The sequence below is a fragment of the Aptenodytes forsteri genome, unplaced genomic scaffold (assembly GCF_000699145.1).
Source record: "Aptenodytes forsteri isolate BGI_AS27 unplaced genomic scaffold, ASM69914v1 Scaffold284, whole genome shotgun sequence".
Lineage (NCBI taxonomy): Eukaryota > Metazoa > Chordata > Aves > Sphenisciformes > Spheniscidae > Aptenodytes > Aptenodytes forsteri.
Window position 1 is genome coordinate 754890 of NW_008794445.1, and position 18358 is coordinate 773247.

The 18358-nt window shown below is 50.4% G+C and overlaps 1 protein-coding gene and 1 long non-coding RNA gene across 6 annotated transcripts in view; both read right to left on the minus strand.

The window, feature by feature from the left end:
- Nucleotides 1-8758: 8758 nt before the first annotated feature.
- Nucleotides 8759-10294, minus strand: LOC109279801. Its single transcript, XR_002086342.1, has 2 exons — nt 10237-10294; nt 8759-10174 (listed from the first exon to the last, which is right to left on the minus strand). It is a non-coding gene; the product is annotated as an uncharacterized LOC109279801 (long non-coding RNA).
- A 90-nt stretch (nt 10295-10384) lies between these two features.
- RBFOX2 (RNA binding protein, fox-1 homolog 2) overlaps nt 10385-18358 on the minus strand; it is a 115685-nt gene continuing 107711 nt past the window's right edge. For all 5 annotated transcript variants that reach the window (XR_002086338.1, XM_009289929.2, XM_009289928.2 and 2 more), the window contains 3 exons: nt 17797-17885; nt 16752-16824; nt 10385-15366 (listed from right to left, as the gene is read on the minus strand). Coding sequence is in view for 4 of the 5 variants with exons in the window: in XM_009289929.2 (XP_009288204.1) it covers nt 15322-15366; nt 16752-16824; nt 17797-17885 (207 nt within the window). In the remaining variant the exon portion in view is untranslated. The remainder of the gene's footprint in view (nt 15367-16751; nt 16825-17796; nt 17886-18358) is intronic.

Genomic DNA, 18358 nt, shown 5'->3' on the forward strand with positions numbered 1-18358 from the left:
CACATTCCCATGGCAGGGCTTGCCTAGCTGCTCCAGTTTTGGGACCCCAAACTGGGTCCCAGCCTTTCCTGAAAACCTAAGGGAAATTCCTGTCCCCTTATGCATGTGACCTGACCTCCAACTCTTGGCATGCTGGGAGACACCCAAAATGGCTCTTGCTACCTTTGCCACATCTAAATTATTGTGACATCCAAATGACAGGTGAGAGCCAGGTAGTGTGGGAAAAATAACCTTTTCACCCTTAAACTCCGAGGAGCTCATGTCCAAGCATTCACACCCCAGAGATGCTGAGGAGCGGGGAGACGCAGGAGCAGCAGCACCCCCTTAGCAGATCCAGCTCCAAGCCCACACAGCATGCTTGGAGATCGACCTGCTCCAAGAGCTTTGGCTCAAACCCTGGTGCTCCTGAAGGAGCCCTGAGCTTGCAGCAGAAGGGGCTGGAGGCACGACCCCAACGTTGGTGAGAGGGGTTGGGAAACAAGAGCTCAAGGGCCACACACCACCCATGCAGGGGAAAACCACCTCTGAGCGGCCAGAGCCCGTGCTGGGTCCCTACGGGAGCAAAGGGGTATGACCAGATGTGTGTATGGCTCCACGTGGGAAACACAGCTACAGGCATGACCTGGTGCAGTCTAGAGATAAGAGAAGTATGAGAGACTCTGCAGACCCACCTCACTACTCACACTTCCACACATGGCAGACTAGCAGGGCATTTATGGGGTTAGATACAGAAGTGAAACCCTAAAGGTGGTAGCTCAGGGACGGAAACACATGAATGAGCAAATTGCACAGTACCGGTGAGTTGCTGTGCCCACATCCTCAAAAGACATTAACTGAGCATCGCAGCATCTCCACGAGGTCATTCTGACATCTAACAACCCACACGTTTTGATATCAGAAATATGTAAAATCGCAGTGATAGCAATGAAAACATGAACATCAATGGCTCCTGGCAGAAACATTCTCTAGAGCACAAATATTAATGAAGCCAACTTCAAGCGTGAGGTTCTAGCCCTGTTTGGGAAGGGGGCTAGATGTCCCCATGTTTCCTCATGGAAGTGATGAGCAGGAGGCACCAAGCGGGCATGTGGGCAGGAGGAGGCGATGCTCCCACCCAGAGGACACAGTCTGTGCCCCATCAGTCCTTCCACCCCAGCCTCCAGCCTCCTCCCATCAGCTGTCACCGAGGCAAACAGGGCCGTCCCTGTTCTCCTGTGCCTCGTGTTTGGGATGAAACTTCACAGAGCCCCTTCCTCCTGATCCCTCCTGGAGGCCCCAGTGCCAGGATGCCCCCCCAAGGCTACCCTGCCACGCTTGCCAGGCTACGCAGTCCCTGCAACCTTTGGTCACCCCTTCTACCTAATTTTTAGCATTAGGATCATGTGGGCAGTCCTTTGGTCCTCCAGATTTCCCACCCAGGGGCTTGTTCTGTTTGCATGAAGCAGCTATAATCAGACCACCAGTGGGCCAGGTCTGAGACTGGGTTCTGGGTTTGCTGCTCTTCACTGGTCAGTGACTCTTGCAGGGCCAGAGAAGAGGAGAAGCCAGTCCTGTCCCCGGTGTGACCACAGACCCTCAGCGATGCAGCACAGCTCTGGCTCTGGAAATGGCCTCCCTGCACACGGAGAGCTAGGAGATCCCCGGGATATCACAGACCCAGGTGCCTTACCATGGTTTTTTGAGATGAGGGCTGATAACTCCAAGCTCTGGGGCCTATCCAAACTGTTTGCAGAAACACTAGTGAAAGAAAAGAGGTGTTAAAAAAAAAAAAAAAAAGTAAAATGAAGGGAAATAATAACTGTTCTTGGTACAGGAATCCCAGAAACATCAAGGTCGACTGTCCTGGTGGGTAAGACGCAGCTCTGGGTGCTCAGGGTGCTGCTGAGTCCTGCAGCCACAGCCAGGCAACCTGCATGCAGAACCAGTCGAGGAGGGTGGTCTGTCTCCTGGGAGGCAGGTTAGACCCGATTTTATTGGTCCTGGGTTCTCCTTTTAATTTTATCTATGTGAACAGACTATTAAAACACCACTCAAAATCTGCCTTTCTGCTTTTGCTGCCTTGGATCATCCTGTCTGCTCAAGGCCTGTCATTCCTGTGGGTCATTCCTTTGGGCACGCTCATGGCATGCAGTTTCTCTGACTTAAGACTATGAAATGGCACTCTTTAAAAGCACTCCTGTTTTCCCCAAAGCCTGGACTGAAGTCGGGGCCAGAAACATTGCTGGGCGTGAAGCTTGGCTCTGGGCACGTTAGGACTTCGTCCTGTGGGGATTAGTGGCCGCCAGAGGGCAGAAGCGAAGGGTTTGGAAAGGCTAACTCCCACTCCACAGCACTCCCCAAGCAGCCGCCCTCCAAAGAGCCGAGGAGTCGGGGCAGCGTAGCAGAGATCGAAGCTTGGGACCTGATCGTTTGCAGTGCAGGAGAGAGATTCACCCATCGCCTCTTCTCTCCCTGGAAACTCTCATTGTATTTTGGGCACAGGTGCTCAGACTCGGTGCTGGTAACTGATCTAGAAACACATGGTCCCAGGACAGCTACATAGCTGCAGTTGCAGGGAGGGAATGGAGTGGATGCACATGGTGAGCAAAATCTCCAGGGTTCGCTCTAGGGAGGTACTGTACCAGGATCCGGCTGTTTTTCCAAGATGTGCTTTCCACAAGCCTAGGCACATCGTGGGCACGCAGCCCCTCGGCCGGGATCTCAGCCTTGGTGGTGCCCGTAAGGACGCTTGGCAACCTGCCTCCTCTGTGCCTTCAGGGCCTCTCGGCTGTGAGGGTCTCCACGAAAGGCTCAAGGGGACACAAAGCCACACAAGGGCACCGAAGAATCAAGTATCTCACGTCTTCCCAGGAAGACCCAAGTATAAACCCACCGTGCATCTGCCCAGCTCCAAGCAGGGCTGGGTACAGCTGCCCTGCAGGGACAACCAGGCTCTTGGCTCTGCACCACGGCCGCTCAGGACTTGTCCCCAGTGCCATCATCCACCGGCGGGGAGAGGGATGCCCAGCCAAGGTGTTTCTCACAGGACCCCATAATTTTTGTCAAGGTGTTTCATTTCTAGTGGAGAGGCTGGGTGAAAAACAGCCGCCAGGGACTTGCAAGCAGGATGACAGCACACCAAAGATGGGCAAGGCTCCAGAGCGATCATTTATTTTTCTACAAGTGGATTTATCACCCACCTGGTGGGGAAGAGGGTCGGTTGCCTTTTTCCAATAGGAGAAACAGGGGGAGGCTTGCTGCTCACCCCCAGCCACAACTCAAACGCTCTGAATGCTTTTTCTCCCCCCAAAATGAGAAACATTTAAACACCTGGGCAAAGAATGAAAAATGGTGAACAAAGCTCTCTGCTCGCCGAGCAGCAATTCACCACCACCAAGAGAAAATCTCCCCGGTTCCCTGCCACAGCGCCGGGTCATGCCTGGCCTGCAAGTCACAGAGGGTTTTCTGCAGGTGCTGGGATGTCCCACCTGAGGCACCTCCTGCGGGGGCTGGCATGGCCCTGAGCACCCTGGGCCATTGCTGGGAGCCATCAGACGGTCACCGCTTCCACAACCTGAGCAGCTCTGTCTAGGTGCAAACTCATACGTCCCCTGGAGTGAAATCTGGCCTCAGTCTCCTCTTGTTTTTTATTTTGAGGGCACCGTTCCTCAGCAAAACACAACGTGCTTGAAGGCTCCAGGCTCGGCTGGAGCAAAACAAGGAGGTCTGCCATCCTGTTCCAGGGCTTATTTATGACCCCCCTCAGTGCTAGGGCTGCCTTACAGCTGCCTCCTGCCCGCTGCTCCCCAGGGGGACGACCAGAGCAAGCTCCCTTAGCTCTAGGTGCGGGGCTTTTTGCCCAGTTTCTGTGTGAGGACACTGGCTGATACTGAGGAAGTGTTTCACTGTGCCCCACAGCTCACTGATAACGGCGGGGACCGGCGACTCACTAGCATTTGTGCCCCTCAGCAGAAAGGCCCCTGGTACTTACTCGTGCTGCTATTGACAGGTCCCGACTCCATATTGCAAGAGGTATTTAATGCCACTAACAAGCCTGTGGGAATGGCACGTTTCACTCAGCCCTGCAGTTACTTCAGGTATCTGCTCCTTTCAAGTCAAAGCTATGTGAGAGCCCAGGGCTGAAGAGGTGTTTTGCACAGCCACCCAGTGACCCAAATTGCTGAGCCAGGCTCTGCCTCGCCTCCCCCCCCAGAGCTAACAACTCTCTCAACCACAGCAGGACCTGGATGTTCCAGGGATGAGTCGGCTTCATCACTAGCTGTCATCTCCGTTGCTTCAGGGCTGAGTCTCACCCAGTTTGACCCTGAGGAGTGTGTTAGACTCATCTCTCTGGACCTCTGGCTGCACCGGCTCTTGGCTCGGTGCCAGTCATGCTGTAGCATTAATGGCAAGTGAGGGTGGGTCAGATCCGCTCCCGCACCACGAACCCCATCCCTGGTCTGCGGAGGAGAAATAAGAGTGTTATCCCAGGGTCACAGCCCTGCAGCCAGCTCAGCCCTCACCCCCCCAAGGCAAGCGTGCAAGCTCAGTGGCCAGCAGCTTTTTCCTGACACTGAATTTTTCATTTTCCCCAAAATTTTTTATTCAGCCCCCCACGACGCAGGCGTGGAGCTTCCTACCACCTGCACAAAGCTTTGCACAGGATGGCGCTGGTTTTCCCTTTTCCTTTCTCACCCCCCAAGCCCCGCAGCCAAGCGGGATGGCGGAGCAAGCAGCTCACCCTGGTGCCTGCCCATGTTCACGCCAGGGTGAGCAGAAAGCCCTCCCCAGCCTCCCGCGCTCAGGGCACCGGCATCTGCGGCCACCCTTCGCTGGGGGGAGACCTGCTTCCGTGCTCAGTGAAAGCGTGGGGACAGCCAGCGGCATCTCGCCCACACGAGCTGCGATCAGCCAAAAGCAGGAACTATTTCTGGAGAGCAGCTTCTCTTGGAGCAGAGGCAGCAGAACTGGGATGCACTGACCGAAAAAGAAAAGCCCTGGTGTTTCAAACGCAAAGCGAGGTTTCCCAGCCTCCCGCCAGGGAGGACGGGCGACATCCTTGCAAAAATAAGAGAGGACTGCAGCGCCCTGTGGCAGGAGGGCTCCAGATGAGCTCAAAGGCTATTTCAATAAAACTGTAAACACGCCAGATCTGCTGCTGTTGCAGAGCTCCGTGAAATCAGTGATTTCTGAGCGGAGTTCAGTTGGAGAGCGCTGGTGCTATAAAAAGCAAAGTGACTTTGGGCATTGATGCTTCCTCCTGACACACAAAAAGGTGATTTGTGATTCAAAAGATGAGGAATTTATCATCAAAAGGAGCTGGGATGGAGCTCAGTGTTTACACATGGAAGAACAAGACAAGCACCGAGAACAGATATATTTATACCCATCCATTAATAAAAGAAGCCAAGTCAACCATACCTTTGTGCTAAAGTTAGAGCACAGCACTCGGCATGCCCTTAAAAAGGCAAGAAAGTTTCCGCAAACTGGGACAGCTGCTGCTGGTGCCGGCTCTGCACGTCCCCTCCCCGGTGCGCGCGGGGGCTCCCGGCATCGGTGCGCTGCAGCGGGAAAGGAGCCAAACGCGGCGAGGCTTCTCCAAGCGAGAAGGCTGACTCGTGGAGTCTGGTCATGGGCTGGTGGCCACGGCACCTCGGGAGCCAAACGGTTCCTGCTCCACCTTCGGAGACCTGCAGAAGTAGTCCGCCTCTTCCCAGAAACAAAAATCCTCTGGTTTTGACTTCAGTACCCTCCTTGTTTCCCCAGTCATAGGGCTCACACAGGCCGGGAGCCTTCACCTCTGCTGCAGGAGAAGAGATGAGGGCGTGCCGGTTGCAGCACGCTCGGGCTGGCCCTGTGGGTGAGGACTTGGTTTGTGGGGCTGTCTCCATCAGCCAGCGAGGGAAGAGGAGCAGCACCCAAGGGTTACAGTTTTGGGCTGTCGCTGATGGGTCGGTGTGAGCCCGGGGTGAACAGGGAGCACAGTAGACGGTTCATCCCCAATGAGGTTAGCAATAGGGCTGGCCAGCGCGAGTCACTGGAAGCTCCTGGATTAGGATTTGATATTTAGAAATGCTTCAGAAATAACTAATTGCAGCAAGTCCCTTAACCCACAGGTAAGGCTGGAGTTGTCTGGCTTCACTTCCCAAGCGCTGGAGTGTGTTACAATGCTGCCAGGTAGAAAAGCCCTAGAAAAGTCAGATCTTTGTTCCTTGCAAGGTGCTTCTAGAAAGCAATTAATTGTCCTTCTTCTTGACAAATAAACAGATGAGCTCTTGCAGTCTTTTCCCTGTTTCCCCTCTCTCCCCCCCCCAGCTCCAGCCCTCGAACCACGCTGGAAGCTCTTCGCTGAACCGCTCCCAGCTCAGCTGGAGCCGCAGGAGCCAGCGCCAGACGTGCTATGCCAGAAATGATCACGCTTCAGGCAAACAGAGCAACCACAAAAAATACATCTTGTCTGAATCAAAGTTAAGTGCATTGCACTTTTTCTTCTCCACACCCCAGCAAAACGGCTGCAAGTGACAACCAACCCCAGCCTGTGCAGGGAAGGAAACAGGGCTGTGGACGAGCACAGGAGGCCACGGGTCACCTCTCACCTCCCAGGACGTGTTCAAGTTGTTGGCATTCCAGAATGCATTTCACCTCCAAGCTCGTGCTGAAGATGCTACAGCTACATAAACAACTTGACTGACCTTTGAGCAAGTTATAGGACTAGATTACCGCCACACATCTCTTCCAACCCGAATTATTCTACGACTTTTGTCATTTTTGTATAGACAGAAAGGAAGCATGCAAATAACCCTCCCTCCCACATCAGCTGCTAAGCTCCCCTATCAGAGGGATGCTCAGGCTACCATCCCTGAGCCAGTATAGTCAACAGCAGGACAGCAGCAAAACCCCGAGAACAGGTCAGCCCCGCCACTGGCACAGGGATCAGGGCTTCTTCCTGGGCTTTCGGGCTCAAATCTCCTGACGCAGTTTGTCAGTGCCAGACGAAGACACCGCCTTAGCAGTCACACTAGCCTCGCCCCTTGAGGAGTTCTGCAGATTCAATCTGAATTCATAAATTATTTCAACATGATCCAAACAACGCTTTCCAGCAAGCATTTATCATTTTTTGACTAAATCCCCACCACACAGCTGCCAAACACAGCCACGCGGCACAGGGATTCGCGCTCAGCGACCGCCTTTGGTGGACCTCGGGCTGGCACCAAGCCCCGTGGCCCAGAGCCCACGTCCAGGTTGTTACCAAACCCTCTTCCAAGCTACTTCCTGACGTGACAAGTGGTGGCCTCTCTCTCAGTGGGTGCGACCTACACGTGCTGAAATGCGCAGTGGCTTGCGATCAGCTAGGACTGACTCACATGATTTGTCTATTATTTATTGTAATTATTTACAGCTTATAGAAGGGGAATGTTTTAAATCAGCGGCACTCGCTTCCTTAGCCAACTTGCAGTCCATTCGAAGAACCTGTATCAGCTTCCTTTGACCAGCTTTTGACAAACCCCTGTTGGGCAATGCAATATTGTAACACTTTTAATGACTTACTAGTGAATTCCAGTATCAGCCATTTTATGGCTCTGCCTTGAAACGAAGGTAGGCTGGAAGACCTAGGGCATCTTTGCTTCACTTTCGGAGCTGCCTCTGCACTACCTTTCTCCCAGCTCAGCAGAGCTTCGTTTCGAGACCTCTCCCAGTCTCACCGATCCAGAGTCCTTTAACCAGCTCTTCCACAATTATTCAGCCCTGATTTCCAGGCATCTAATTTTGGCAGCTACTGTTGAACATCCTCTCAAGTTATTGTTAGAATGAAATGAGGATCATCTGACAGGAGCGCATTGCAGCTCCTTGGTAAATACTGGGGAGGAACGCTTAAGGAGCTCACGTGCCTTCCTGCATCATTATCGACAATCCTGCCATCCGGGGACACACCTTATCCCACCCCTTTTGTTTCTGGTACTTTGCATTTCCAAAAGCCATATGAAAATCCTGCGCTGGCCTCAACTGTACTAGGCATATTTCGTTGTACCGTTTTGGTGAGTTATCAGTTTCCGTAATCACTTGCAAATTGGCCACAGGGATTTATTATTTGTTATTTTTAGGATCATTTCAGCAGAAAAGGCATCCGATTATATGGATATATATTTGCATGACATCTTTCACTTGAGGATCTCTAAGCACTTCATAGAATATCAATGAATTTCTGCTTGTCTGCAGTGATACTCCTTTTATAGGCAGGACAACAGAGGCAGTGATTAAAAGACATGTCCAAACTCCCAGAGGAAATGTATGCCGAGCACAGGAACACCGGCTTCCAGTTGTGTGTGTTAACTATTAAACCTGTGCTAACACAGACAGCGGGAGGTTGGCTACACAGGCGTTAAAGAAAATGCTGATACCGTAATTTGAAATGGTTGTCTCTCCTTCCACACTAACAGGTTCAAACACAGATTAGGCTTGGAGAGAAGCAGGAGGGGGGGGGGAAGGCTCCCTATCAAATGCCAAACAAAGGGCCCTTTTCTGCTATTAAGCAGCAACGGGAAAGGATGGCAGGGAAAGGTGTGGGGTTACGGAGAGCTCGATGTATGAACAGACAGGGCTGGGATTTTGCCAGCGTGATTTGCCAAGGCTTCGCCCTTTATCACTGTGAAGAAGATCCTCTCTCCCAGCTCATTCTTCAAACCATCTTCCCTTCTTTGCGTTTTACCTGCCAGGGAGATGGACCAACGAAATTCATCCAGATGCACTGAAAAACAGACAACACACAGGAGACAGCAGACTGGTGTTTCTCTCTTTTATTTAAAAACAGTGCTTCATTACCATTTGCAAAGGGTTAGGAAGGGTTTCCCCCCTTGCTTAGAGTTTATAAAAGCCAGCAACATGATCAATAATTTATACACATGGATAGTAATACAAAAAAAAGGAATAAAAGCTAAAGATCTAACTACTCCGACCTTCACAATTCCAGCTACTTGATAATAATAGGAATAACCCAATGAATACTGTATGGTCTGAAAGCTACTATACAATATGATACTTAACGAGGGAGGGCGGGAAGTTAGAGGCTGTCACGAAGCCCTGGGATGCAGATACTGCTTCTCCAGAGTCAGCAGGGAAATGGGACCCTGGGCAAGCGGCTCGGGCGTCCTAGGAAATGATCCAGGGGAAGGGAACGCATCCCACTCGGGACATGTCCTGTTCCCCAGTGGTACCTGGCAATGGGAGGTGCTGGGGAGACCGCGTGAAGGGGCAAGTCCGTCGCTGCCATTGGAGGTGCTGCGGCATCTCAGCCTTGCACTGAAAATCTCCAAGTCTCAAGTAGATCAGCCTGTGAGGTCAGTAAAATACTCCACCAGCTCCGTATCGCTCTACAGCCCTGGTTCTCATTTGCTATCAGCCCCAGGTTTTAGCTCCAGCTATTTACAAGCAGGATTTATCATATTGGAAAAAAAAAAAAAAAAAAAAAAAGAAAAAACCAAAACCAAATCATATCCCCTGGGGTAAAAGAGGATTATTTCGTCACTTGATAATGCAGCCAAATCAAGCTGCCAAAACTACAACACGCGCGTACACACAAAATACTGTGAACAGAAAAAAAAATAGAAAAACATGACCAAAACTGAGACTACTAATGTGGGAGGCCCGATTTCTGTAAGGAATTCACTCCTCAGGGAAGCAACAAGCCCCTCCACCAGCAGAGAACTGGGAATCTGGCAAGAGATTTATTGACCCACTTCAGAATAAAAAAAAAAAAAAAAAAAAAAAAAAAAGAAAAACCATTCCCAAGATTAACTGGCATTTTGCTGACTGCCAGCCAAATGAATATTCGGGTGGACGGCTTTAGACACCAGCAATCTCCTGGCGAAATCAGGCAAGATTTTTGGCTGATGCATTCTTGCTCTACCACGAGTCGAGAGGCAGCGTGGGAAGCTTGTCTCCTGCACAAGCCTGGACCAGCTGCAGCCCGCTACCCAGAGAGGACAACCGCTGGCAGCACTTTCAACTACCAGCAAGAAGTTGCCTTCCAGGGTTAGCAGTGGCAACGGAGATGGGACTTGGACATCCAAAGTCCCGTTTAGGCTGCCATTGATGCACGTGCTGCAGAGGGACAGGGGCTATCCTGCCAACTCCTGGCTAGAGCAAAGCGTACCAGGGAAAAACCCCAGAGCCTACTTGAAAAGGGCCCCATTTCACGCTCTGGCTATCAGGCTCCTGCTTGCCTTGTTGACTGGAGTTTCCATTGTAGACCCATTTCACCTCTGGCTATCAGGCTCCTGCTTGCCTTGTTGACTGGAGTTTCCATTGTAGAAGAGAAGTTTACGGAGGGCAGAGAGGGCAATCGGCAATCGGTCCCGTTTAGGCTGCCATTGATGCACGTGCTGCAGAGGGACAGGGGCTATCCTGCCAACTCCTGGCTAGAGCAAAAGCGTACCAGGGAAAAACCCCAGAGCCTACTTGAAAAGGGCCCCATTTCACGCTCTGGCTATCAGGCTCCTGCTTGCCTTGTTGACTGGAGTTTCCATTGTAGAAGAGAAGTTTACCGGGGTTGGAGGGCAGAGAGGGCAATCGGTAAGGTGGGGGTGGAGGGAAGGGGCTTTTCAGACATTAACATCACCAAAAATAGTGTTTTATGCAACAAAGAATCAAGTCTCACTGGTGTATACTACAAAATGTTTGACATTTTCCAAGAGCATGACAAAATAAAAACACAAAGAAGTTTACATTGGATGTTCATCTTGTTCACTAGGTTGGGGTTTTTGTTTTCCCCCCTCCTATTTTAAAACAGTGCAAACAGGTAACGTACTTTAAAAATCACCCCTCTGCACCAAGGACAGCATTCCCCCGACCCTGCCAGGCTGGAGGGTCACAGGCAGCAGGCCGTCTGCCAGGCTGCCCACGTGCTTTCCCTTTGGAGCTAGACTCAGCAAAAGCGCTCCCCAGAGCCGTTGTTTGGGTTTCCCTTTATTGAATTCCTAAGTGCTCCCCAAACCTGTTCTCCACTTGCCTCCTTCTTCAGGGCCAGGATGGGAAGATACAGATAGGGCTGGGTTGGGGAAAAACATGGGTAGGAACTAGGAGGCTCTGCTTTGCATTCCCTGCTACGGAAGCTCTGGGTGCTGGAACTGAAACCCCAGCAGCCAGCATCTCTTTTCGGGCAAGGAACTGGTTTCGTTAACCGTTTCACAACTAGCATTTGAGCCAGCTATTCAGATAACCCTCCTCAGCTCTTGCTGTGCACTTCACATCCACAGATCTCAAAATGGGCGAGAACAGGGGATAAACTTTCACTTCACTTTAGGGACGGGGAAGTGAAGTCTAGAGTAGCGACACGACTGCTCCACGATGACCCTTGAGGATCACTGACAGAGCCCTGCCCAAAAGACAGGTCTCCGACTCCTGAGCTAGCGCTCTTTCTCGCTGGGCAAGTCTGCTCTCTCTCGGGCACTGAAACAGCCAAGCCACAGCTATTTTAAAACATGGCTTTGTCTATCCGAACTCATGACACAGGATCGCTTAATCTGGGAAAAGCTGGCTATAGCAGGCTCATACCGAGCTCCCAGTTGTCTCCAGGTCCCATTCATGGCTTTTCTTAGAAAAGCTAACCCACCTACAACAGTGCAGCTTCCCTAGCACGGCGACAGTGACAACAGTTTGTCAACATGCTGGGCATCAATATAACTTATTCCCAGTAGAGAATATACTATACCAGCAGAAGTCATCTTTGTACCAGCACAACTGTACCCACAAGGAAAGACAGACCAGCACATTAAATAAATCAACTCTTCAATCCAAAATTTTATCAGTATAATATCACGTGCTGGCCAGACCTATTGCAAGACAGTACAAACAGCAACACTTAAAGAAACATCTTTTCCTCTGCATCAAGAGGAATCCCGCATGCCACCAGACTGGAAGGTGACAAACAGCAAGCTATTTGCCAGGCTGCCTGTGCGGTTTCCCTCGGAAAGCCAAGCCCTGCTTTGTGAAGGACCTGTGACTGCAGACCCATCTCGGGGACAAGCACTGGCTGCCATCAGTCAAATAAGCCAGGGCCCAGTTTAATTCATTAAGTGTAATTCATTTTGCATAGGGAGATATAGGCTTTGTCCTCACTTCTTCAGAAGATGGATATAGCCACAACTTGGCTACTCTGAATGCATCTCAAGCCAGTTCATAACACATCTGAGTGAAACCAGAGCTGTTGTTTGCCAAGAGGGAAGAAAGGCTGAAGAGCTCTCCCGCCACGGCACAACACTCACTCAAGAAACCTTGCTGCAAAATTCCAGCCGGCGTGCAAGCTTTTGGGAGGCCTGGTGCTCCAGAGACCTGGAACCAGCGAGCTACCTCCGGCCCCCAGCTGAGCAAGCGTCCCGGCGTCCCCTCTGCAGCTCACTGCTGAGAGCAGGAAGCCTCTCTATCAGTGAGCTGCCTCAGCAGGGATCCTGCAGTGTCAACTACGGAGTCGAGGAGACGCCGGCTGGTTAATGCACCAGAGGAGCCTGGCAGGGAGCGACCGGAGCAGGTCAGGCTTGGATACAGGAGGAATCAGGCTGGATGGTCTAGAGCAGGTATTACTCGGAGATCATACAGCAGGGGACCATGGACCTGCAAAGGTTGGGCGCTTCTGCACTAAGCCCCTCACACTCCTAATATACTTGGGCGGGCTGAAGCTGCCATGCATAGACTCTGCTCGGAGGCAGAAATGGGGCTGGCCTCCCTACTCCCAGAGAGGCCAAGTGGCAGGGGGGGATTGCAGGCAGCACTGCCAGGGCAGGGGAGGGCACTCGGGGAGGGAGAACCCAGCTTTTCAGGAGCTGCAGTCAGAACCAGCTGAACTGAAACGTAGGAAAGGGGCAGAGGGACGAGCAACTGCCCCTGCCGGGCTCTGCAAGCTGCGCTCCTCTCGCTCGCAGCCTGCAGGCAAGGGAAGGGACGGCCTCACTCAGCCTCTCCGCCCCACAGGTGGGTAGAACAAGTCCAGTAGAGGCTTTTGCTGCATCTCAGCTCGGGAAGTCCCCTGGATGCCCTGCAGTGGAAATGGCTCCCCTTGAATATGACTATTTCTACCACAAGTTCTCCCTCCCCTACCCCAACTCAGACAGTAAAAGCCCCCAAACACCTCAAGTCCCCCTCATTTCCTAGATTTTGTGAAAGCCCCACCCTGTTCCCCCCTCCCCATTCTCAAGCTAACTAAAATAGTTATATACAAACAACAAAAATTGTCATAACAGCAACAAACCAAACTTTGGCTTGGGAAAAAAAAAGTTAAAAACCAACAATAAAACCAGGAAAAAAAAAAAAGGTGGCCAACAGGCTGGCAGTTTGGTGTCCCCTTTATCTAGCTATTCCTCCAGAGAATCAATAGCTTCACGGTCTCTAGCTTAACTAATGGCTTCCCCATTCTTCCCATTTGAGGTGCCTCCTCTCTGCTGCGCACAAAGAGGCTACGTGTATCGCTGGGGAAGAGCGAAAAAAATGCGTGGTTGTGCGTGGCTGGGCCAGGACACCTCCCTGGGAGCTCTGCTTGTTGACATCGTTTAGTGTTTAAATGCAGGAGGTTTCCTATTCTGGTATCAGTGGTGGATGGAGAAGCAGGTGTACGACAGGAGTGGGAAAGGCTCCACCAACAAACCCACACTCCAAGCAGCCCTTCTGGGGGCGGTGAGCTCACCCCAGTACCAAATCGAGGGAGTTGAGGCAGCCTAATAAAACCACGCTTCTGCATTTCTCTAACATGTGGTTAGAGACCCTGCCTCTGATCACTGGGGTTACTGGGAGCACTCTAGGAGCCAGCAGCTGAGCAGGGAGGTCTGGAGAGCAGCAACTCCCCACCACAGCTCACGCAGTCATCTAAAAATGCTGACTTTGAAACACAGTGAAATCACTGTATGTGAGAGCAGAAGGGAGATGGTGTTGGGAGTCATGGAGCCCTCCCCTAAATAGTCTCTCTGCTTCCAAATCTTCTAATATGTAGTGTCTATATGGACTCAGCAGATCAGGTGCACAACTTTCTATGAGAGGCTGGGCAAGAAAGACCCAGGGGCTCCAACACAACTATGTAAAGGCCTGAAATAGCTTATGGTGGGAAGTTCCTATGAATTCAGAGCTTGCACAAACTGCTTCTGCCTCCCCTTAAAGCTCCTGACCGAAACAAAACTACTTCAGGATCACGTTTAGATATAGAAGACCCTCTTCCCCCACACAAATCCACATCCTTGCCCCTCGCCTCAAGCAGCTTATACATGACTTGTTTTTCCTCACTCATGTTATTTGAAACAGATTACTTGCAGAAGCGCCTCAGCAGCTCAGGATGAGCAGGAGAGACCTTGCACGCTGGACCTTGGAGCACCTGAGCATGGCACTGATGCACGGTTCTTCTGCTAGCTTTCTTCCTCTGCAAGGCTGCATGCGCTTCACCTCCGCAAGTTTAACCGCTTGCTGTCCGCAACAGAGGTACTCTGTGTGATGCTGCACTGCATCTGCCACTCCTCGAGGAAAGAAGGGGAGGAAAGGGACAGCAAGGGAGAAAGATCTTGAAAAGGAGGAAGGAAAACTAAGGTAATTACAGCCACCAGCAATGGACAACAATCAGCTAGGATAAGTTGTGTGGGGTGGGGAAAGATCATCCTCATCAAAAACTCTTTTCAAAGTCTTGTCCCCTATACAGCAGATAACAGCCAAAGTCTTTGGGCAGGTTGAGGAAATCTTCTCTTGCCAAATCTAAAATCCTGACACTGCTGAAACTGTTCCAAACCTGTGTGCATCAGATGGTGACAAAAACGAGGAAAGTCTCTGCATTTCCCCCATTTTCGAATGTAAATGACTACTTCCCACCAGCATCAAGGTCCCAGCCACAGCAAGAGTGCTTCCTTCTGCAGACCAGAAACACGGCAGGTGGAGACTTCTCCCTCACGTCCTCCTGTCTCACAGGCACCAAGCACCAGACCAGGGAAGTAACTCTGCGTGTTCCTGATTAACTGCATGATATCGGTTTCTAACAGCTTTCCTTATCGCTAATCGCCTTTTCCGTGATTGGTAGGATAAGCTATGCACCAACATACAGACACGGAAATGCATTATTTTTACCACAGTTAAAAAAAACCCCAAAAACAAAAACAAAAAAATGCACAATCTTTGGAACAAAAGAATTAAAGGCAGAAATTTAAAGGAAAAAAAAAATACATATTCAAAGAACATAGTGAGGTATAAAAAAGTATTTTCTCTTTTGTTTTTTGTTTTTCCTCCTCGTCTTGCTATAGAGTTCCTCTACTAGTAAATATTGCAATAGCCAGGCCTCATGAACTGGGGGGGCTGTCCCACTTGCAGGGGGCTCACGTCACTTCAGTAGGGGGCAAATCGGCTGTAGCCACCTCGGTATAAACTCGCCTGTAGAAATTAAATGAGAGAAGAAGAGGTTGTTAGGAGGTGAACTGTGAAAAAATAGTCAGGACAGCACCCGAATGCTCTCAGAAGGACTAACGGACACGTCCTGGCACTGACCCGTCACCATTAGCACCTCTAAGAGGAGAACCTTGCCTGCAAAACCAAAGACATGGCTCAGGAGGACATGCTCACGACCAGCCAGCTGGAGGTGAAGTTTAGCAAGTCTCGGTCAAAGGGAGTTCAGTACCAGAGATGGGACTCATGAGTCCTAATCTCTGAGCCAGTTGTCTAGGCTGTCTTTATAGATAGCAGAGACCAGAACTTCTAGGATGCTCTTCACCTCACCTTAAGGTGAAGGTCTAAAATAGACACGATGACCTGGTATCCTAGAAGTACCTGCTTTTCCTTCATTGACCCTGAAGAGAATCCACATGATGAGCTGAGGCTCAAACGGAGGCGCTACACTGCAGATATCTATATTTAGGTGTCTTTTTCTCTGAACACATTTGTATTCCAGCCTTTGCAACAACACAGATACTGTGCTGGCTAGAAGCAGATGGGCAAGCATGTGTTTTCAGCAAGCTGCTCCACGCCCCTCTGATGCCAGCATACCTCACTCCTGCCTTTGCATAATTACTGCAGGCAGGCAGGACACCACATCCACTAGTGGAAGAGGGAACCAAGTGGAGCAGCTTTGCTGCAAGATGTCATGAGAACAACTTATTCCCTTGCTTCCTAAAACTGATTTCCCAACATGCAACACGAGCCTTTAAAGTTTATGAAAATGGCAAGAAAGGGTGTCTCGCATCTCTAACTATTGCTGATTTTTGCTCTATATATCACCTTAGAATCATAGAATCATTAAGGTTGGAAAAGACCTCTAAGATCGAGTCCAACTGTCAACCCAACACCACCATGTCCACTAAACCATGTCCCTAAGCACCGCATCTACATGTCTTTTAAATACTTCCAGGGATGGGGACTCAACCACTTCCCTGGGCAGCCTGTTCCAATGTTTAACCACTCTTTCAGTAAAGAAATTTTTCCTCACGTCCAATCTAAACCTCTCCTGGCGCAACTTGAGTTACAGTTCTACCGATTCACCAACAATGTTCTGGCTCCTGACATTTCTGGTCATTCTTCTACCATCTCCTTTCACTAGGTGATGTGCAAGACCAAGTGATAACTGGTCTCCTACAACCTGGCTCCTTTCCTAGTGCACACACACAAACATATGAATGGAGAACTACTAGGAACCCGGCACTGCAGCTAAGGACCTCCTCAACAACAAAGTATTTCTAGGTGAAGTTTCATTACCTGATACCCAGTGAACAGCTGTTCCCCATGCTGGAAAAGAGAAACAGCACAAGAAAGAAAATCCCACTTACCACAGCGCCAACTCCGTAGCTAGCGGCAGGGGCAAGGGCATGGTAAGGATCTGCTGTGTACACCCTGCCATAACTGAAGAGAAGGAGAAAAGATATATAAAAGAAAAAAAAAAAAAAGAGAAAAAAAAAAGTCACTTCGGAGGGGCAGAGAAACAGCTGTCTGACCACAGGCAATAGAAGAAGCAGCATGCCCTTCTACACACATGTATGCATACATGCACACATGCACGCAGGCAGCCCTTCTTTGAAGAGATCCTATGGGCATGCTGCCATGCATCATATGAGATGGGCGAGAGAATGGCCTGCAAGGAGGAATGTGGCAGAAGCCGTGAGTTCGACCTGTAGGAAAGAGGTCAGCACCTTTGAAATGACAGCTAGTGCATCCCTTACCTCGCGTGATGCAATTTGGGAGGAGAGTGATTGCTGGCGCTAGCACTACTGGCACAGTAACAGCTGCTAAATGGAAAGCAGTGAGGGATTCTCCAGAACGAGAAGGGAGTATAAACTTTAATGGTCTCGCATGCACTAGGATTAAAACATGGCCTCACTGCACAGGAGATGAAAAATCTTAAGGCAAGCACTCTGACGATGATAATCCTTTGTATCTATACAGAGCTGCACGTTAAAGCATCCTGGAGTACTGTATGAGCTGAGCAATTTTTACTTTATGGATGGGGAGAGAAATGCACCCAGTGATTAAATAACCTGCCCAGAGCCACAGAGCAAGGAGCTGGCAAGGCAAGCCAGGTCTTTTGAGTCCGAGGCCATAACCACACTGCCTCCTTTGTGCAAAGAATCACAAGGATAGGGAAGAGGCCAGGATTTGTGCCAGCTCACATACACCGGAGGGCAATACTGCCCAGGAGCAGAGAGACAAACCGTGCATTCAAGTCTTTCATGTTGGGTTGTGCATGCATGTGTGCGTGTGCGAGTGCAAGTAAGACAAAGAAACAGGGAAAGAAGTAGAAGTACTGTAATGGATCGATGCTCCTTGAATCCCTGAGCACAGCAAGCTAGCCCCCATGGACACCTCCCCCTTACATACCCATCGCTGTAAGCTGCTGCAGCGGCTGCAGCGGCCGTGGCTGCTGTTGCAGTAGCAGGCTGTGCATATCTGTAGGCTGCGTATCCACCCTGCAGGAGAGAAGAGAACTGACTTTACAGATACCTGTCCACCCACGCAGAGCATAAAAAGTAAAAATTAAAAAAAAGTCACACACATCACAAGGAGAGGAAGTGTTTCAAACTGCATCAGCTCCCATGTCATGTCTATCACAAGCATCGCCCATTAACTCATGTATATTCCTTTCCTCAGAAGGACCAGGGAGACTCTTCCATTACCCCGTTTAGCAGAAGGAATAAACTAAAGCAAGCCTGAGCATGGTTATAACCCTGCAGGAAATTAAATTTGGCATGGAGGAACTGAAAACCAGAAGAGAGCTGAAATCTTTATGGAATGTAATTTTTATGTCCCCTTCCTCTTATGCTGGGGAAATTGGAGGTGGGCACTTCCTGTGAAGCGTGTATTTTAGAAAGGGGACCATTCAAAGAAATTCCTGCCTTCCCCCCCCCCCCCCCCCCCCCCTCTTCTTTTTTCTTCCAACAAC